This window comes from Monodelphis domestica, chromosome 2 (genome assembly GCF_027887165.1).
Source record: "Monodelphis domestica isolate mMonDom1 chromosome 2, mMonDom1.pri, whole genome shotgun sequence".
NCBI classification, from domain to species: domain Eukaryota; kingdom Metazoa; phylum Chordata; class Mammalia; order Didelphimorphia; family Didelphidae; genus Monodelphis; species Monodelphis domestica.
Window position 1 is genome coordinate 266,873,811 of NC_077228.1, and position 21,451 is coordinate 266,895,261.

Consider the following 21,451-nt stretch of genomic DNA (forward strand, 5'->3'; position numbering starts at 1 on the left):
CTGTCTGACTTCTTCCCCCTGATAGAGAAGCAACTACCACCCTCTCCTTGGACCATCCATCAAAGTGCCATGAATTTGAGGGTAGTGTGTTTCATCTCTAAACTGTGCCATCAGAGGCAAATCTCATTTCTCAGGTTTCTGGACATATCTCTTCTCTCCCCCCCACCCCCTTATTTCTCCCATGTCTTTGTGTCTCTCTGTACATTTTTCTGTTTCTCTTTCTGTTTCTTCGCCTGTCTCTTTTTCTATCTCACAAACGATTTAAAAAATGTTTTCCCCTTTCCTTTCTCAGTTCTCTCCCAGTTTCTACTCTTCCCTTTCCTTACCATTCTATAAATCAGTACTAGTAACTGTAAACCAGTCCTTAATCTATCCTCACCCCCTTTGAATTAATCTGCCAAAGTGTGGCTCTCTGCCCATTCCCCCCCATTTGACACTCCTTAACTCTGGTGCAGCCTCCCACGTGTTTCCACAGTGTTATTATTGCTCCATAACTCAAGAAGGGTAACCATTAACCCAAGTCTCCTTACTCCCACCCCTCTCCCTCAAAGGGATTTTCCTACCACTAGATTTTTTCCTTTAGGCATGTCAGATTACCTAAACCCTCACACTCTTTCCTAATCTCCATCCCTTTCTTTGTGGCTCATTTTGGTAAACTATTTTTAAAATTAATTTTTATTAATATCTTTTGTTTATACAATACCAAAATTTCTCAAAAAATCTCAATAAAATCAATAAAATAACTAACTAGTATCATTTGCAGATTTCTACGGTGTAAATGCTGACACTGAAAATTAATCAGCTCTTAGGCTAGTTCCAGCACACTAGTGTACTTCACTCAGAGTATAGGGTAGTTATTTTGGGAAGGATTATCTCGGAGGAGTGGAAGGGATTTTGGGGACCCCAATTTACAGTTTAGCTTTAAGGTTGTTTTCTAGGGAAGAGGTGTGTGATGTGCTCTGTATTGGAAAGGGACATCATGTTAATGGTAAAAATGGGAGATTTGAAGCAGATACTTACTTTCATAACTCATCTAACCTTGTCTGTCAGAGGGGATGATCTTGCTTTTGGAATGGGTTTAATTTAGCTCTCATTCATAAAGACCAAGCTTGGACCTAAAGTAGAAACTTCTTTGTTCAAGAAATTTGGCAGTATTACCTATAGAACCAGACTCTGTTCGTGGGTTATTTCATTCTTTCAAGCTGCTTTTTCAAAAAGTATTTCTTTAAAGTTAAAGAAATTACATTTCCTTTTTATTATAAGGGATGGCTCTCTGGGTAGAGATGAGGAGAGGGACATATTTGGACATGATAGCACAGTAAAACAAATTATGTCAATAAACAATAAAAAGAATGGCAAACTCATTTCTAAGGTAAATTTAACATTGTTATAAACAAGAAGCCAAAATCATGTGCCTTCTTTTTTTTGTTATTGTTTCTATTACTTTTTTAAAATTAAGAAACCTTTATTTTTCCTCCTCACCACTGACTCTCCCTTAGGAAAAAACCAAAAACCTTAGAACACATATACACAGTCAAGGGAAAAAAATTCTCAGGTCCATATATATACATATCCTTCTGAGCATCTTAAGAGTCCATTAGCTCTCTGACAACAGGCAGGAAGATACTTAACATGCTTCATTCATTGATGTTCTTGAATTGTAGGAATTGTAGTTGGTCCCTGCTTTGATCAGAGTTCTCAAGTCTATCAAAGTTGTCTGTCTTTCTAGTATTGTGTATTTATAAATTGTTCTGCATTAATTCATACAAATCTTCCCAACTTTCTCTCAAATCATTCCCTTCACCATTTCTTATAGCACAATAATTCACATACCATCATTTACTAAGTCACCTCCAATTGATGGGGACCCTCTTAATTCACTTCTTTGTCACAAGTATTTTTTTTTCCTACATAGAGGTCCTTTCTTTGATCTCTGAGGTATAGGCCTTATATTGGTATTGGCTGGTTAAAAGGGTATGCACAGTTTAATGACTTTGAAGACATCAAGGTTTACATTTTAATAAACTCAGGAACACTCATTCATTAATTTATTACCTGATTAATTAATGTATATATGTATTGTTTATCTATTTGCCACAGGAGTTTCCTCCCTTCCCAGGGGCCTCTGCCCCTTTAAGAATCCTCCGCCCCCTCCTCAGTTTTCTCGGCCACCACGTACATCCTCCATTCCAAATCCAAGCAACTCCCTTTCTCCACCTCCCTTCACCTCGAAAAGGCGGGAAGTTCGAAAGCTGAGCCCGGCCCCCGAATGCAGATTATCCAATCAGCTTTTGACCTTGGGTCACGCGCCTCCGTCTCCAAGCCTAGGAAGGCAAGAACGACCTCTTCCCACCTCCGCCCGGCCCAGAGAGCTTCCGCTCAGACTCACCCCACCCAGCAGGCCCGTCCCTCATTTACCCCCACCCTTGTCCCGAGTGAGCTGCGCATGCGCAGTGGGCCATAGTGCTAGTTAGCCGGAGGGGACCCCTTCTCTCTGAAGGTTCAGATAAGCTTGTGGGTGTGGTCGATACCCGGAGGAAGGGTGGGGAGGTCGTGAAGAAGAAAGAGAAGGGTGATTCTTACGTGTTACTTTGCTCCACTTAATATCTCCAATCCCCTTTATTCGCCAACTCCCTAAAATAAACAGATTCCAAAGTTAGCACCCCAGGGCGGGGCTGGAGAGGGGCGCTGCGATTTTGCCCTAAAGCCCTGGAGTAAATCCTCCTCCTCCCGAGAGCTCCCTCCCCTCCGTGCCATTCCTTCCCGTTCACCTCCCGAAAGATCTGAATGCCAACTCCAGCCCACTGTGCTGTAGCTGGTCAAAGGGTCTGGAGTTGGCGTTTGTTGTGTGACCCTGGGCAAGTCAATCAACTGTTCTGAACCTTTTTTCCTAAAGCTGTAAAATTGAGGGGCTTGAACTAGATGAAGGCTTTAAGTTTCCTTTCATCTTGAAATCTAGGATCCTCAATTCAGGATACATCCAACATTTAGTACCTGCTGTATACTAAGGGGTTCAATGCCAGGTTGGGGGAGGAAAAAGAAGATACAAAAATAAAGGTGACTTGCTCCCGGGCCTCTGAGCTGGTACAATAGTTCACACTTTTGAGTGTTTCCTCATGCAAATCCACATTGTCACAAAGAGAGGTTTTGTCCTGGGGGACTTTTGGAGAGGGGGGGGTAAAGGGAGTGGGCAAGAAAAGGAAGCCCCAGTCCTGCTCTTTTATCTTTTTCTAGACCCCCGAGCACCATGGCTTTGTTGGAAGCCCGAGTCAGCGCCAGCCCCCAAGAGCAGAAGGCATCTTCTGCTCCACTCTGCCCTTCAATCTTCATGCAGGATGGAGAGGAAGAAGAGGAAGAACAAGCAGAGGTATTTGGGAGGAGAGGAGGAAGGGGGAGCCCAGGCAGAGGGATCAGAGGGAACCAGGGGCCTGTATTCCCCAGAGGAGAGTAGGACTGTGGAGATGACCATGGGCCCTTCTCTGACAGACCTACCTGTGTGTGCTGTGGAATTCTGGATGCCTGGGCATAGCCTACTATGACACTGCTGATTCCACCATCTATTTCTTGCCAGACACTCCTGACTGTGATAACCTCAAACTTCTCCAGAGAGGTGGGAACAGCTCTCTGGAGATGCTAAGACTGCACCCATATTCATGTATACATGATAATACCTGCCCCATTCTGTTGTTACCTTCCTGTGTAATGTATTGTAGGAATTCTCCTGGGAGGATCTCCACCCAGATAACTTTACTGCCTTCCCTCCCCATGTTCCCAGTTCCTGGCTCCTGCCCAAGTCTCAACATTTAACTGGGCTCTTGGGGGTGGCAAGTAAGAGTTGAGCACTTTGGCAGAGAGTGAGTGGGAGGGTCTCTAGGCTACACTGAAGAGTGAAGGTACACTTATTAACCAAGTCTTCTTTCTTCAAACAAGTTGTGAATGAAATCAACCCAAGATCCATCATTACAAGTGCCAAGCAGGATGAAAGCATGGCTCAGTTTCTGGGGGGCCTGGGTAAGGGCTAGGGGGAGAACTTTGAGTTTATATGGAAAGGGCTCTGTTGTCTAGGAGAGCTGAGGTTTTGGGGGAGTGCTAGTGGTGGTGTCTAAGAAAGGACTGATGTATCTGGGAGACAACTAGATATATCTAGGAAGAGTTGACAGAATCTCTGGGGGAGGCCGAAGGTGTCTTGCCAGGATTAAGGGGAAAGAGACAAACTGTGTACCTCAAGCTGAAGGCACCTTTCTCTACCTCTCCTGCAGTCTCATCTGACCACAAGGAGCAGGAGACCCCTGAAACTGTACTGTTGCCCAGTGTGGATTTTGGTATCAGCCCACCCACAACTTTTGTCTTGCCTCAATATCTGCCACCTCCACCCTCATTCTTGAGCTTTTCTTATCCTCTCACTGTCACCTGGGGTCCCTACCTCCTTCCCTCAGCCCCAGGACCAGTCCTAAAAAGAAAGCGTTGGATTAAATAATCTCTAAAAACACTGTCAGCTTTGACATTTTATAATTTGGCTCTCCAATCACCCCTATTCCCACAGGTCTAGAGATCAGCAAACAGCGGATCCTCTCTGGTAACTTTTCCTTCATGCCAGAATCCTTGACGTGCACTGAGAAAATCCTCTTCCTCTCTTCCATCATCCCATTTGATTGTCCTCTCATGGTTAGGAGGATCCTTGAAGTGGGGGAGAAAGGAAAGGTGGTCTGGGAGGAAGAAAACTGCCCTGGGGCCATGGGGAACCTAACCAGTCCCCAGGAAACTCCTCTTTGGTATATGCCTAGCTTTCATACATCTCTCCACCATGACCTCCCTGGGAACTTGACACACCTCTCCCCATGCCAATCCTGCTCTTACTAGGTACGAGCCCTTGGAGGGCTGTTCAAGTTTCTGAATCGGAGAAGAGTCAATGTGGAACTGGAAGATAATAGTGTCAGTGTGCCAATTCTGGGCTTCAAGAAATTTGTCTTGTAGGTAATCCACCAAAGTAGGGGTAGGGAAGGAGCAAAAGACTTGGGGAAGGTGACAGATGACAGGATTATAGAATCTTAAGAGTTGCAAGGGATCTCAGAATCAACCTGTAACCACTTCTCCCTGAGCAGAAATCCCCTGTACCACCCCAAAACAAGTGTGATCCATCCCCTCATTAAAAGCCTCCAATGATGGGTGGCTCATTATTTCATAATGCCACCACCTTTTCCACCTTTCCATAGCTTCTAACTTTTAGGGAGTTTTCCTGCATAGGCTTTGTGAAGGATAACAACACAAGGGCAACACTGAGAACACATAGATGATGAAAGAAAAACAGGGTGCACATAAGGGCTAGAAAGTGAGGCTTTTGGCTAAGATGACATTGAGAGAAATTGAAGTCCCTCCAGTCTCACTTGTCTTCTTTCTGCTTTCTTTCCTATCTTCAGGACAGATCTAGTGAGCATAGACCAGGACACGTATAGGTGAGGAGGGACAGAAGGATCTTAAGGGAAGGAAAAAAGGAGGATTAAGTCTCTAATGCTCTAAGAAACCTAATGAAGCTCCTTCTCTAACCCTGGGTCTGTCTGGAGGAGGAGGGGGGGTGGGCAGAAGGGATTTATGGGGAGTAAACAAGTGTATCTTTTCATCTTTTCCATAAGGGAAAAGAAGGATCCCTGGGATCATTGTCCCATCCCCACCTATATAGAGCTTTCAGCCTCTTAGATTTTTACTTTCCCCACAGTGTCCTACAAATATTTAAGAGTGAGATCCACCCATCTGTGTACAAAATGGCCAGTGGACTGAAGGAAGGACTCAGTCTGTTTGGTAGGTGGAGGCTCTTTCATTCTCTTCCCAACCTCAGGGCATTCATTCATTCACTTCCCCCACCAAGGTTTTGTCTGCTCTGTGTTTGTGTGCACAAGTCTAGTGCCTAGCAGCTAGCTGGGTGCCATTTGCAAGTCGCTCATTATGTTTAGCAATCAATTACTGGTCTCCTTTTGTAGGAGTGCTCCTGTACTGGTACCTCTCCAGATTTTGTGTTTCTTTGATGGAGGGAGGCAATAACCTTGTGTTTGGTTTATATTCGTCCCTTCATCATCTTTACTTTTTTATTTACCTCCTTCTGGTAATATATTCTTATTTTCTTATATCTGTGTTCCTTCTCTGTATAGAGCTCTACCAGTTATGCATTTGCTATCTTTACCAAATATGTGAAATTCTGTGATTGTGTTCATGTGTACACACTGCCCCTTTCCAACACTCTGTAATCCTGGCTCTGGATGTGGCCTTGCACCTGGCACTAGCTCCCTTTGTCTCTTAAATCCGGGAACGCCCCTGAGCATGCCTCACCACCACCAGGGCCTCAGGCACTGATGCCCCAGCCCTAATCTCCCTGCTGGGTCATGCCCCTGCTTGGTCTGACACACCCACTCCTCTTTCTCAGGAATTCTCAACCGCTGCAGATCCAAGGGGGGTGAGAAACTGCTCCGGTGAGTCTGTAGAATCTACGTGCCGTTTAGCCTCACAATTTACAAAACACAGTCACATCCACTATCATATTTTTTTGAAGTTAAAAAATGTTCATTTCTTTGGGGGAAAAAAGTGACCAACTCTAGAAAGTTACCCACTGAAAGGCCCCAAAGGGCAGTCTGGGAAAGGAGCTCCAGTCTCCTCCAGCTGTGCTGATCCCCAAATCCAGCACCCACAGAAAGCAGAAAGGGTGGGAGAGACCTCACCACCTCAGCTATAGTTTCTGGGCATGGTGAAGGCTATTGGGCAAACAATGTACATAGAGCTAGGAAGGGCAAGATTATTATCCCTATTTTTTAAATAAACAAACCATGACCTAGAAATTTCCACTGACTTTTAATAATCATCAAGGCTGGTACTGGAATGTAGGCTTCCATCTCTTCAGTGATACACTGAACTACCTTACATACAAACACAAACCATACTACTGTATATATGCCACACCATAATATACCTACTGAGCATTTACAAGTACAAAATGCACAAATACATATAGAACATGCCCCCCCAAACACCAACATGAACAGACACAAACATATAAATAATATCATGCATAAATACAAACATGGTTTATACTAGTGACACACTCATCCTTGCACCCTGACTTATACTATCCACCCACAAATGGTTACCTATTTCTTCATCTGTACAATGAGGAAATTTAGCAAATCTTTATAGTTTCTTAGATCATTGGACTACTGGATAACACTCCTTACTTTCTGCCTTTGAATCTATAATCTATTTTGGTTCCAAGATAGAGGAGTGGTAAGGGCTAGTCAATGGGGGTTAAGTGACTTGCCCAGGGTCACACAGCTAGGAAGTGCCTGAGGTCAGATTTGAACCAAGGACTTTCTATCTCTAGGCTTGGCTCTCCATCAATTGAGCCACCTAGCTGCCCTCTCTTACTCCTTAAATCTTAAACAGGATTGGGTTTAACTCCCACTTGAAGTAGATTGTCTATTGTTAGCCTGAGACCAGTGAAGTAGAACCTTCCCTCAGGGAGAAAACTCTCCTATGACAAGGTCAAAACCTGGGGTTTCTACCTCCAAACTAAATAAACTGGGGACTTCTAAATTCCATGTTGACAGGACTTTTACTTCCAATTCCTCTAGTTCCTCAGCACTCTTCTGTTCTACCCTTCCTGCTTTGTTTACTTTTGAAATAGCCCTGAAAAGACCAAAGATGGAAAAATTAAAAAGAAGCAGATAGACCCCTGTCCTCATTTTTAGGGGACAGACCTGGCTTCCCTCCCCCAGGAGATCAAGCTGTTTATGCAGATAACAAACTGGTTTCTGCTTAGCTTGGGTGGTAGGAGACAAAGAGGAATTTCAGGAATGTCAAAGGGTCAGCGAACTAACATTTGACTAAGTAAAGATAAACTCTCCTTGGATAACAGCCCCCTTGTAAATCTAAGGGTTGCCTCATCTCAGATCCCAGATTCCTGTATTAAGGTTTGTTTTGTTGTCAGATAAGAACCTGTAAAGTATATAAGCTGTCTCTTTATGTCAAACCAACACAGTTTTCTGTTAGGGAATTCTGTCCCAGCTGGTAGATTCTTTATCTCTCTCTTTTATTAATAAATTATGGTTCCAATAATCAAAATTCTAGGTGTTTGAACTCATTTGTGAAGTGTACCACTTCACTTTCCTCTTCCTTCCCAGTCTTAATGCCTGCGTGAACCAGATCAGTTCTCCACTGTCCTTTACCCTTAAAGTCCCTCATTTCCTTGTCCTGTCACTGACTATACCTTGTCAGATCTCAACCCTGGATTATTCCTGCAATCTACCTCCTTCATTCTTACTTTCCTGGATAAAATGAGAGGAAATCAAGAATGTGATGAACATAGTCCATTTGAAATTTATATTATCTTGTCTCAACTGGGCCTCCATTACAGCAGGCCAGTCCCACTACTACTTGATAATTGATTCCTTATCCTACTCATTACAGTGGCTACCCCAAACATTTTCTTTTCTTTTCAAACCTCTAATAACACTTCCTAACCAAACCCTCCCTGATGAAGACCTAGCTTCTAAAAAATAAATAAAATTTTAAAAATATCTCTTCGTACTTTAATGAAAAAATTGAGACCATTCATGGAAAGGTTCCTCTTCATTTTATATCCTTCCAACATGCCTCAATTATCTCCTTCACTTTAGTCTCTGAGCCCTTATATTCTTGGTCTCCTACATCTTCTACACTTTATTTCTATCCACACAATCTCCTTTCTCTCCTGAAGCTTTAATGCTTCCCTATATACTGATTACTTTCCTGTGGCCCAAAACACCCCAAATATCTCCCAGTCATCAAAAAACAACAACAACAACAACAACAACAAAACTCTCCATGCTTGATGTGGTAATCCTATGTCTCTCCTCTCCTAAATTCCTTTTAAAAAATGCATCTGCAATTGGTGCCTCCACATCCTCCCTCTCACTCTCATCTAATTCCTCTTCAGTCTGACTTGTAGCATCATCATTCAACTGAAACTGCCCTCTCCAAAGTTACCAACAGTCTCCTAATTGTCAATCTAATGGCCTTTTCTGCTATTTCAGACTGAATGTCCAATGATCATCTCAAATCCAGCACATCCAAAACAGAACTCTGTAATTCTCTGTAACCCTATCCCTCTTCCCTATTACTATTGAGGATACCACTCTCCTACCAGTCTCACTCCTCTTTGAAATTTTGGTATCTTCCTCTGATTTTTTCTGTTGAACATATCATGTATAAAATTAGTTGTCATATCTTGTCATTTAAGAAAAAATGTTCCCTTCTATTTTAGAATTGACATTAAGTATCATTTCCAAGGCACAAGATTAGTGAAGGCTAGGCAATTGAGGTTAAGTGACTTGCCCAGGGTCACCCAGTTAGGCAGTATCTGAGGTCAGATTTGAACCCAAGACCTCCCAACTACAGACCTGGCTCTCTACCCACTGTGCTACATGACTACCCCTTCCTTATAATTTCTTTCTTTACAATATCTCCCCAATATATTCCTTTCTGTCTATTCACACTGGCATCGCTCTAATCCAACCTCTCCTCATATCCTGCCTGGATTACTACAGCAGCCATATAATTGGATTCCCTGCCCCAAGACATTCCGTAACTCAATTCATCCACCATATTGTTGCCAAAGTGAGATGGCTAAAGTACAGTTTTGAGTGCAGATTTGATTATACCTTTCTCCCTGTCCCCTTCCCTATTCCATATACTGCCGTGGCTCCCTATTACCTTGAGGATCACATATAAACATATGGTGTATAAAAGCCATCTGTTTCCATTTAAAGCTCTTTCCAACCTGGCCCCTTCCTGCCTTACAAATCTATCTTACTGTCTTTCCCACACATTCTATGATTCAGCCATACGCACCTACTTTCTGTCCTTCACACATTCCACTCCATCTCCCATCTCCATTCCCTAATCCTGAAATATTCTCCCTCCTCCACTCTTAAGCCTTAGAATATCTAGTTCCCTTTAAGACTCAGTTCTAGTACCATCTCCTCCAGGTCCTTTTTTTTTTTTAAATCCTTATCTTTTGCTTTCCAATCAATACTAAGTATCAGATCTCAGGCACAAGAGCAGTAAGGGCTAGGCAATTGGGGTTAAGTGACTTGCCCAGGATCACACAGCTAGGAAGTGCAGGAGGCCTTTCTTGATTCCTACAACTGCTTGGGCTTCCTCTCATCTATTTTGCATTTATCTGACTTATGGAGAAGCATCCTGGCCCAGTGTATAGAGAGCTGGCTGGGAAAACCTGATTTCAAGTTCATTCAAGTCCTGTCTCCACCACCTAGTAAGTATATGATTCTGGACAGGCCACTGAACCTTTAGAGCTCCAGGCAACTCAGAGTTCAGAGAAGTTGCTGACCTGCATTGTTAGAAGTAGTTTCCTCACCTAAGAATTCACAATATCAATTAAACCACAAGCCTCAGGCCCCATCCTTTATGCTGATTTTAAAAAGTTATTTTTAAAAAATTATTTTAAAAAATGTTACTCCCCCTATAATAGAATGGAAGCTCCTTGAGAAAATAAATATTTTCACTTATTTGTATCCTCTGTGCCTATAGGTCAATGCCCAACAGATAGTAATTACTAAATAAGTGCCTGTTGATTGAGATAATGGTAAATGCCACCCACAATAATCCACAGAAAGACATAGATTCTTAGACCTTGGTCCATAAAGATACAGAGTGATACACACTTGTACAAATGTAGATTGACAGTATGACAGAAATAGGTCAAGATACTGCTATAGAAGTATATTTGGGGGGGAGCAGGCCTGCAGTAGGGAAGACCTGGATTCAAATCTGGCCTCAGACACTTCCTAGTTGTATGACCCAGGGCAAGGACTAATCCTAGTCATCTAACCCTAACTTCTCTTTTGCCTTGAAACTGATATTTAGGATCGATTCTAAGACAGAAGATATGGGGTTTAAAAAGAAGTATATATGACCTGCCAGAGCTTGCAGCATTTACACAAACACAACACACAGAGCACTATATGATGTTCAGTCTCAGTTTCCTCACCTAGTCCGGCATCTCTGTCCTCTTTAGCTCCAAATCTATACTGCTAGGATACATATACACTGCCCCACATGTGTTGGCAACTATATTACAGGGTTGCTACAAGGAAAGCTTTATAAATGCTAAATTAGGATTTAATTATGAGTAGCTGTCCATTGTAGTATTTCCTTTGCTTCTTGGAAATTGCAGTCTTGCCAGCTAGGTGCCTCAGTGGATATATTGGTAGGCCTGGAGTCAAGAGGATTAGAGTTCAAATCTTACCTCAGACACTTGCTAGCTGTGTGATGCTTGGCAAGTCATTTAACTTCACTTTTCTCGGTTGTAAAATGTGGAGCATAACAGCACCTACCTCACAGGCTTGTTGGGAGAATCAAATGAGAATATTTGGAAAGACCACGTAGCTTGGTGCCTGGCACCTAGTAGGTGCTAGATAGGTTCTTTCTTTTCCCACTGGGAATATTACAGAACCATGAAAATATTCTTTAGTACATTGTCACAGTGACACACACTTTTGTAACATTTGCCTTTTGAGCAAGTTGAGAGAGAAAAAAGATACACCTGGCCTCTCTCCTGCCTGCCCCAGGCTGTGGCTGATGCGGCCAACCCAAGACCTGGAGGAACTGAATTCCCGTCTGGACGTTATCCAGTTTTTCCTGCTGCCCCAGAACCTAGAGATGGCACTGACCCTGCATGGACTCCTGAGCCACATCAAGAACGTGCCTGTAAGTCTGAGTGCAGAACAAAGCACGCCACCTTCCACTTTATTTCCTCCATGAGTTTTGGGTTTTTTTACTATATGTGTCTTCTGTCATGACATGAGCAATATGGGAAAATGTATTGCAAGAAAGCCCTGATATAGCCTATATAACAGACTATTTACTACCTCAGGGAGGGAGAAAATCCAAATCCTAAAATGTCGGGCTTTTCTGCCTTGGAACCAATGCATAGTATTGATTCTAAGACAGAAGGTAAGGGTTTAAAAACATTGTCTCTCTATATAACTGAGATAATTAATTAAGTAATTTTTGAAAATGTGCCTATAAGCCAGGCTGCTAAGGGAGAGGAGGAGAAAGCAGCTTAAGGGCCGAGGCTAGAGCTGCCCTAGGAGTGTGGGTACAGGGGTCCCTTTGAGGAGAGGACAATGACAGGCACCTGGGTTTGTCTGTAGCTCATCCTGAGGCGCATGCTCCTATCACACACCAAGGTCAGTGACTGGAGGATTCTCTACAAGGTAAGGATCCTGCCCCCCCCCCCCCCTGGGTCACTCTATGCTCCCACCTCATCCCCCACTGCGAGGGTCTGGAGAAGGTGACAGGCTGAGCCCTCCTGCCTTCCCTAAATGCTCTGTTCATTCCTGTTTCACACTGTTGTTCATGCTCTTGTATTGGAGTTGAAATGCCCTCATTTGCCTATTCAAATCCTCACCAACCTTCCAGGCCTTGTTCAGGTTTTTCCCCCATGAAGTTTTCCTCAACCACCCCAGTTTATGCAGATTAAAGGAATATGGGCTAGGAAAGGCCATCTAGTCCAATTCTTTCATTTAACAAATGAGGAAACTGAGGCCTTGAGAGAGGAAGAAACTTCAAAAAGGCTCCTAAGGTCTCCTTTTCTTTCCATTTGATTTCTTGTTGCATTGATTATACCACATGGTGTAGTAACCCATTGTTCTGGGCTTCATATACTAAGATCCTGCTCCCATGCCTCACCTAACTGGGTTCATACAGGCATTGCCAGTGAAGCACAAGCCCTGGCAGGTCATATCAAGCTAGATACCAGGCTAGATTTGCCTAGATTCTCTCCAGAGGCTTCTGTATCTCTCCTAGAAGTGATCCTTTCTAGAATGTACTCTGTGTCTACTGTTTGAGGGTCAGTGTAGCAAAATTTAGAGGTGCCTTTTCAGCCATAGAAATTGTCTAAGATTGTTTATTGAATCATTGCAGGGAACACCCATACTAAGGATAAAATCCTTAAATATATTTAAATATTCATGTATATCATTAGTTGCATTTCTCCAGCCAAAATGTAAGGTCCTTGGAGGCAGGGATTATTTTACACTCTCTCCCTCAGACCCCTTAGTAGGAGGAGCTCTTTAAATATTTATCCCAAATTGCTGTCTTCAAGCCTTTCATCTTTGTAGCTCTTCCTTACTTAAATTCAATTTCTACCAATCTCTGATCTCCTTGGCATCACTTCCCTTCTTCCCTACCTCATCCTAACCACAGCTCACTCTTTATTTATTTTTGAGTATATATCTTTCTTCATGGCTTGTTTCTTCTTCTTTTCTCCAACCTGGTCACACTATTTTTTTCTCAGTATCTCTCTTCTCCCAATCTCCTTTGCAGACAGCATATAGTGCTCTGGGCCTTAGAGATACCTGTCGATCTCTACCTCAGTCCATTCGGCTTTTCCGGGATATTGCCCAGGAATTTTCTGATGATCTCCACCACATTGCCTGCCTCATCAATAAAGTAGTGAGGGAAAAGATTAAAGGAGGATAGGGGAGAGCAAGGCAGAGGGTTAGGATTGAATGATGGCATAAGAGAAGAATAATGACAGGAAGTGAGGCAGGATATTAAGGATGAGTTTGTGGGGACAGGGGAGGATATGGGCTAATGAGAAGGGATGGGAAGTCAAGCAAGGAAACTAGGGGATGAAGAGCAAAAGTGGAAATAGAATGGGATTGGAAGAAGGGAGGGATGGATTACAGAATATTGGGATTCATACAGAGGATGGAGAAGAGGGGCAAATCTAGGAAGGCCTGAGGCCTGGGAATGGGGGGTGGGATGTTTAGTAGGGTTGGGGCTGCCATGACCAGAATATATTTCCTCATCCAGGTGGACTTGGAAAGCAGTATTGCTGAAAATAGATTCACTGTCCGACCCAACATTGATCCTGATATTGATGAGAGTGAGTTTTGAGTGAAAGGGGGGCTCCATCCTTCTTGAAACAGATATGCTTCCATCACAGGATATTTATTTTTCTTGGAAAGCTCCCTCCCTCTCCCTCTCCCATACTGTGGATATTATGGTCCTTTAGGGGGAAACCTGAAGAAGGATATACAGAGAAGAAATAAGTATTTGTTTTTTGCAACAGCAAACACTAGTATTAAGTACCTAAGATGTGCAGAGCTTTGTGCTAGATGCTGGAAAGGGATATTCAGATTAGATAAAACAAGGTCTCTGTCCTTATAAAGTGTATAGCTCTAGTATTCATATCATAGAAGATACATGGTAAGAACATCTGGGCCATTTGCTTGTCACTATTTTCTTTAGAGAAAAGGAAGCTGATGGGACTCCCCAGTTTCCTCACAGAGGTTGCCAGGAAAGAGCTAGAGACTCTGGACAGCCGAATTCCTTCATGCTGTGTTCTCTACATCCCCTTGGTGAGAGAATGAGGATTATGGCATCTTTATAATCATCTTGACACTCTCCAAGTGGGAAAAGATACACCAACACACTGTTCAGTTTAATCTATATTACTGACATTTTCTCCATTACTTTTTAAAGTCTTAAAACAATCAACAAAACAGTAAATCATGCCCTGATTTGTAGTGTTTGCCATTTTCTGAACAGTAAATGTAGCTTATGTTATTTCAAGATGGCTCTAGTACAACTCTGCTTTTGTGGGACATAGGACTTCTGGTGGATTATAGATGGACCCAAAGGCCTCTGGGGGAACCTAGTGAATACTGGAGGAAACATTAGAGTCTCTAGGGGAGTCACGGAAGATAGAAGTCCTTGGAGTCCACCTTGGAGAGCTAGGAGGGTCAAGCCCTAGAATAACCTCTAAATTTATTTGTTTCATGGTATAACCTCTGTCACACTATTTACCACCTCAGGGAAAAGGAGAGGAGGGAGGGAAGGAGAGAATCTGACTCACAAAATGTCAGAAAGCAATTGTTGAAAAGTATTTTTGCATATAATTTTAAAAAAATTTGTCCTCATTTACCCCTCCAGATTGGCTTCCTTCTCTCTATCCCTCGCCTGCCCACTATGATAGATCCAAGTGACTTTGAGATTGTTGGTCTAGATTTCATGGTGAGAACCTAGTTCTGTTTGGGATAAGAATGGGATGAAAGAGGTGAATTAGGGACCAAGGCAGTCCTGTTTCTCAGCCTCAGCCCCAGGTGGTGGACCTCCAAGCCCGAATTTTGTAAGCTCTAGAACAAAAGGAAGAAAAAAAAATGTGGGAGAGACAGAGGATGTTTGGGAAAAGGAGGAAGGAGATGGGAGAAGGGAAGGAAGTAGAAAAGAGAAGGGGAGCCCTTTGAGAGAAGGGATGTGAGTACTGCTGCAGGTCCAAGCCACAGTCTCCATAGTTTTTGTCTGAAGAGAAGCTACACTATCGAAGTGCCCGTACCAAGGAATTGGACTCTATCCTGGGGGACCTTCACTGTGAGATAAGAGGTGAGCAAAGGAGTGACTTAGGAAATCCTCCTCTCTCCCTTAATTGGTTTCTTCTGCCATCAACTCTTCTCCTATCTGACCCTGTGTTTCCATGCTTCCCTTCTCTGTTTCTCTTGGTCTTCCTCACTCTCCTCTATCCCTTTATCCTGCCCTCTTTGGCTCCTGTTCCCCACCCAGATGGAGAGACTATACTGATGCATCAGCTGCAGTGCCAGGTGCTGTCCAGGGGGGCAGTGTTGAACCGAGTGATAGATCTTGCTTCTCGCCTGGATGTCCTACTGGCCCTGGCTGGGGCTGCCCGAGATTATGGGTATTCACGGCCCCAGTATTCCCCTAAAATCCTTGGGGTGAGAATACAAGATGGCAGGTCAGTACTAGATGTTGAAGGAGTCAAGATGGTGTCACAGGGATGATTGGGCATAAAGGCTTCCACATCACTGCCCCATGCACATCTGGAATAAAGCAAGAAATAGGCAAGATAATTAATATTGCTCTGGCTGCCACCAGACACCCACTGATGGAGCTGTGTTCCCGAACTTTTGTACCAAACTCTACTCAGAGTGGTGAGGAGGGAGGAAGGATCAAGGTCATCACAGGACCCAACTCATCAGGAAAAAGCATCTACCTTAAACAGGTGGGGGGATTCCTGCCTTATGATCAACCACCACCACCATGCTCACAAATATGTCTTAGAGCTTTCCTTTTCTGTGCCCTGATCTGGTTCTGGTTCTCTTTTTTGTTGGCTTTAATTACTATCACCTAGTTCTCCTGAGTACACCTTACTCCTTGACTTTAGAGTGTCACAAGGATATTAGGTCAGGGCTCTTGGGCCTGGGGTAAGGGAATGGGAACAGACTGTTTAGTTCCTCCCAACAACACTTTAAAACTTTGTCCATTTTTTATAATTCCCATATCACCCCTAAATCCCTCAGCTCACAGACCCTGTTCTATTTCATCCTCATTCCTCTATTTTTCTACCCATCTACTGTCCCTGCTACACTTCTTTCTTCTCCACCATCCAGATAGGTCTGATTACATTCATGGCACTAGTGGGGAGCTTTGTGCCAGCAGGCAAGGCTGAGGTTGGAGCTGTGGATGCCATTTTCACCCGAATCCATAGCAGAGAGTCTGTCTCCCTTGGTCTCTCCACATTCATGATTGATCTCAACCAGGTCAGAGGGAGCAAAGGAGGGGGAGGGAATCTCCTCCCTGACAAAACCATTCAGTATATGAGAGACATCCTCTCTGACTGAGCTCAAGGGAGGGATGGACTTTCTGAATGCAGAGTCTGGAGAATGGATGAAATGAATCTTCTCATCTCCATCTCTATTGTCAGGTGGCAAAAGCTGTGAACAATGCTACAGAGAGGTCCCTGGTCCTCATTGATGAGTTTGGGAAAGGAACTAACACGGTGAGGCAGGGGTGACTGGAAATAAGGGAGGAAGAGGAGGAATTGGGAGGAAGTGAATGGGAAAAAGAAGGAAACAGAAAGCCACATAGAAGTGAAAGGAAACAGTTTCCAAGAAAAAGGAGAATAAAGGAAGTTGAAGTTGGGGCTGGGGAAAGACTGAGACCAAAGCAGGTTAGAGAAACAAGGAGTATAGATCTAGACATGACCTTTTATTACTATTATTCTATCCTATATTTCTTCCCAGGTGGATGGACTGGCACTCCTGGCCTCTGTTCTCAGACATTGGGTGTCCCAAGGGTCCAGCTGCCCCCAGATCTTTGTTGCCACCAACTTTCTGAGCCTCATTCAGCTGCAGCTGCTGCCCCCTGGGTCCCTTGTACAGTATCTGGTGAGAATACCAATCTTACCCTTCAGATGAAAGAAAACATCTTCTAAATCTAAAATTTAGAACCCTAATTTGGGAGCTTTCTAAGAGCAATGATCATCATTAAGGCAACTAGATGATAGTGGATAGAGAGCCAGGCCTGAAGTTGTGAAGATCTGGGTTTCTTATGTGGCCTTAGACACTTCCTAGCTTTGTGACCCTGGGCAAGTCACTTTTAAAAAAATATATTTTACTTTCCCAATTACATGTAATAATAAATTCCAACATATGCTTTCCCCAATAAGAACTAAATTATTTCCTTCCTTCCTCCCCTCCTGGAGATGGTAAGCAATTTGATAAGTGGTTATCTATGTACTATCATGCAAAATATACTTCCATACTGCTCATTGTTATAAGAGAATACTCATATAAAGCCCACACCTCCAAAAAAAACACAAAGTGAGAAATAGTATGCTTTGATCTTCATTCCACCACCAACAGTTCTTTCTCTAGAGATACATTAGCATTCTTTGTCATAGATCCTTCAGAATTGTCCTAGATCATTGTATTGCTGAGACTAACTTGAGTCACAGTGGAACATCCTAAAATATTGCTCTTGCTGTGTTCAATGTTCTCCTGGATCTGTTTACTTCACTCTCCATCAGTTTATGTAGATCTTAACAGGTTTTTCTAAAATCATCTTGCTCATCATTTCTTATAGCACAATTGTATTCTATCACCATGTACCCCATTCCCCAATTGATGGACATCTCCTCAATTTCCAATTCTTTGCTATCACAAAAAAGAATTACTATAAATATTTTTATATAAGTGGGTCCTTTCCCGCACCCCACTCCCACTTTTTTTATCCCTTTGGGATACAGACCTAGTAATGAATCAAAGTGTATGCACTACTGTATAGCTCTTTGGACATAGTTCTAAATTTGGACATATCATTTAACCTCAATTGTCTAGCCCTTAAGGCTTTTCTGCCTTGAAATCAGTACTTAGTATCAATTCTAAGACAGAAGGTAAGGATTTTAAAACAAAAAACTCATCCAGAACACTCAGAAAAATAAAGTATACTAGAGATTTTCCATTTTTCTTTTCCATAAGACCATGGAGACCTGTGAGGATGGAAATGAGCTCATCTTCTTCTATCAGGTCCGAGAAGGTGTGGCAAATGCCAGTCATGCCTCCCACACAGCAGCCCAGGCTGGACTCCCAGTTAAACTCATCACTCGTGGAGTGGAGGTAATGGAACATAGCATCCAGCTCCTTCATCTATAGCTGTCTGCACTCCTTTCTGGGACCCAGGCATCCAGTCTCTAAAATCTTTGGCTCCTGCCTCCTAACCACCCTATCTTTCTCCTTTCCATTTCCAGGTCTCAGAGTTGATCCGAAATGGAAAACCTATCAAGCCTGACAAAGGATTGTTAAAGGAGAATCAGATGGAAAAGTGAGCATCTAACCCCAGCTTCCGTGTTCCTCAGCTTTCTCTCCCCTAGGAAACCCACATACTCTTCCTCCAACATTCTCTCCTCTTTAGTTGCCAGGCCTTGGTGGATAAGTTCCTGAAATTGGATTTAGAAGATCCCAAATTGGACTTGAGCATTTTCATGAGTCAGCAAGTTCTACCTACAGCCTCCTCCATCCTGTGATCAGCCCTCCTTTCTCCTGGATATCAAGTGCTCTTCTATCCCTTCTCAACTCTGGACTCCCATGCCCCTAACTCTGGCATTGTTTCCTGGGGAAGAACTATGAGCTGGAGAATAAAATGGATAATTTGTAAAAGGCATTGCTTTCCTAGACCCTCCGAAAACAAGAGGACAGGCAGGAATGGAAGCACCCTACTAGAGAAGTAGGCCCTTGTCCCGGATCCCCCAAATCCTAGAACAATAACAAATTCCTTTTGATTGGCCATATGGATAACTTGGGAGAGACCTAGCAATAAAATATCACTTCCTAGAGGTCTGAAGATAAGACATTGCTGGGAATCTGTTCATTGGTGCTTTTGGCTCAAATCAAACCCAGTAGTTGGTTATTTGGTAAGTAGGACAGGCATATGGTTTAGTGGGGAAATCTCCAGGCCCCAAAATGAAGAAATCTGGGCTCAGGCCCTGGTTCTCTCGCTGACTGTGTAACCATGAGCCAGTTGTTCCCTTCTCCATACCTCAGTTTCTTTATCTGTAAATGATTTCTTAGGTTCATTCCAACTCCAATATTCTGTAATTCTATGAGATCCTTCCAATTCTAAAGCAGAATGGCCCCCAAAGAAACAGAAAGCTACAAGGGAGGGCAGGTACAGGCAAAGGGAAAGAATGAGAGACAAAGGGGAGGGCTGTGTGGAGGCAGGGTGGTAGGAGGGCTGTGCCCTCTGGTGGGTGGGGCTGGGCCCTGGGCTGCCATGTGAGTGCTGGTCTCTGACCTCCATCTGCCAAAGGCCATGGGGAGTCAGGAGCTTGGAGGCTCCAGGGTCTCCGTGCAAACTCCTTATACTGTCTTGTTGCTGCCACTGGAGACCACCCGACAGGATCCTGGAGCACTGAGCTTCTTCCTTTGGGTGAGGTAGGGGAATGAATGGGGAAGGAAGTCATCCCTCTCAGGGACCCAGACATCCTGCCTTTTCAGGTTTCACTGAGCCCGTGGTACCTAAAGGAGCCTTCCTTGCCCCTAGAGCTGGCTCTCCTACTCAGTAGCCAAAAAATGAACACATCTGAGGACGGGGACAAAGAGTGATGCCCAAGGGCCTACCCTGACCCCCCCAATCCAGAAGGGAGCCCAGGAAGCTTGAGGGCAAGGGTCCTGCTGGGGAAGGTTGGTGACCCTCTTGTACCCCTGCCCTCCCATAGCTTCAGGGGATGCGTGCCATAGAGAGAGAGCAGGATGCTCTGTGGCAGGGGCTGGAGCTTCTGGAAAAGAGCCAAGCCTGGTACAGAGGGAGTCTAAAGGAGGCTCAAAGGTGGCAGCTGCATCTGGGAACACTCGGTGAGGTATGAGGGCCATAGGAAAGAGGAGGAAGAAGCCTCCGGAAGATTCCTGGAAAGGAAGAAGTTAAGGGTGCTCTGAAGGGGATTAGACCAGGGTACACAGCAGGGAAGTGAGGGTGGTTAAGATTGGTCAATTGGGTGGGGGATGGGAGCGTATTAGGCTAGTCCATTGGCATGGGGGACGTTGGGCTATTCCATTATCCTGGGGCAGTCAACTGAGATACCCTCAGGAGAGTGTGTGTGGGGAGAGGATAGGCTGGGCTTCTATGGGGTCAAAGCTGAAGGAGGGTGTCCCGAATGAAGAGAGAGTGGAGAAATAAAATGCTGAAAATGTGGAAGTAGGGGAGAGGGCTGGGGGATTGGTTCCCCCGGACTGTTTCTTTGTGACTGGGATGGGAGACAATGGACTGGAATATTTTACCCTGAAGTGAGGAAGGGGGGAGGAGGGGGAATGTGCCATCTTTCTCTCTCTCCTCCCCTCCTAGAATTTCCATTCAGAGTCCAGGGCCTCCCTCTTGGCCCAGATCCAGAAAATGAACAACTGCCTGAAGAGTCTGATACAGGGGAAGGTGAATTAGGCTTTTCTTTCCTTGGGAGACTTGGCTAGGAGACAGTTGAAGCTGATTTTCCCCAATTTTCTGTACTTTCTCTTATTTTTTTCCCCACCCCGGGCTCAGGCTCCGATTGTTCTGGCCTGAGATGGGCTGGAAAGAGATGCTGACTGTACAGAAGTGGGGCTGCTTCTGAGAAAATGAATACAAGTGGCCAGGGGCAAAATCTCCAGTTAGTGGGAGCTGGGCAATGGGGAGAAGGTACTGGTTACCTGTGACCCCCCCCCAACACACACACACACACACACACACACACACACACTCCAGAACCTTCACACCTTATTCTCCACCTTCTTCATCTCTTTTCCAGAACCATCGAAGACATCAAGAACATACACGGGTGGCCCAGCTTTCCCAGGGAGAAGAAGCTATTCAGTTAGAGCAGATGAGAAGGCAGAGGGGTCCTACCCTAGTCTAAGGCCCTCCTCCATCCCTTCTAGGACTTAAGGTCCCTACTTTGCTTTCTGAGAAGACAGATGGCTGGAAACCCACTACTTCCTCTATCCCAGAATCTTGTCCAAGTTTAAATGACTGTAATCCTACATCTCAGGCCTCACATGGGAAAGAAAAATAAAGTTTCTTCCTAAACCCTCTCAGAAGCTTGATTTCTCTTAAATCTTCCCAGCATACTCTACCCACCATC

General features: G+C 44.1%; 1 protein-coding gene across 7 annotated transcripts; it reads left to right on the forward strand.

Annotated features, from left to right (window-relative positions):
* Positions 1 to 2,471: 2,471 nt before the first annotated feature.
* On the forward strand, positions 2,472 to 21,401 carry MSH5 (mutS homolog 5). 7 transcript variants are annotated; one of them, XM_056817896.1, is made up of 28 exons: positions 2,472 to 2,572; positions 3,235 to 3,367; positions 3,487 to 3,610; positions 3,931 to 4,011; positions 4,260 to 4,322; positions 4,544 to 4,665; positions 4,861 to 4,970; positions 5,418 to 5,453; positions 5,714 to 5,796; positions 6,416 to 6,461; positions 11,610 to 11,748; positions 12,195 to 12,257; positions 13,369 to 13,497; positions 13,861 to 13,933; positions 14,299 to 14,408; positions 14,983 to 15,063; positions 15,345 to 15,432; positions 15,610 to 15,799; positions 15,940 to 16,066; positions 16,455 to 16,604; positions 16,769 to 16,843; positions 17,088 to 17,231; positions 18,324 to 18,461; positions 18,593 to 18,666; positions 18,757 to 19,509; positions 19,729 to 19,775; positions 20,060 to 20,200; positions 21,119 to 21,401. In XM_056817896.1, the coding sequence occupies exons 2-25, from the start codon at positions 3,248 to 3,250 to the stop codon at positions 18,866 to 18,868; spliced, it is 2,478 nt and encodes an 825-aa protein (XP_056673874.1). In that variant the 5' UTR covers positions 2,472 to 2,572; positions 3,235 to 3,247; the 3' UTR covers positions 18,869 to 19,509; positions 19,729 to 19,775; positions 20,060 to 20,200; positions 21,119 to 21,401. The 7 variants fall into 7 exon arrangements, with proteins under 7 accessions (XP_056673874.1, XP_056673875.1, XP_003340425.2 ...); XM_056817897.1 differs by having other exon boundaries at positions 19,729 to 19,770; XM_003340377.4 differs by lacking the exon at positions 19,729 to 19,775.
* The last annotated feature ends 50 nt before the right edge of the window (positions 21,402 to 21,451 follow it).

What these genes read in the sequence shown, in the direction of transcription:
- MSH5 (XM_056817896.1), top strand. Translation starts at nt 3,248, where the DNA reads ATGGCTTTGTTGGAAGCCCGAGTCAGCGCCAGCCCCCAAGAGCAGAAG. An exon ending in TCAGTTTCTGGGGGGCCTGG is followed by an intron (nt 4,012 to 4,259) that starts GTAAGGGCTAGG and finishes CCTCTCCTGCAG; the next exon opens with TCTCATCTGACCACAAGGAG. An exon ending in GCCACATCAAGAACGTGCCT is followed by an intron (nt 11,749 to 12,194) that starts GTAAGTCTGAGT and finishes GTTTGTCTGTAG; the next exon opens with CTCATCCTGAGGCGCATGCT.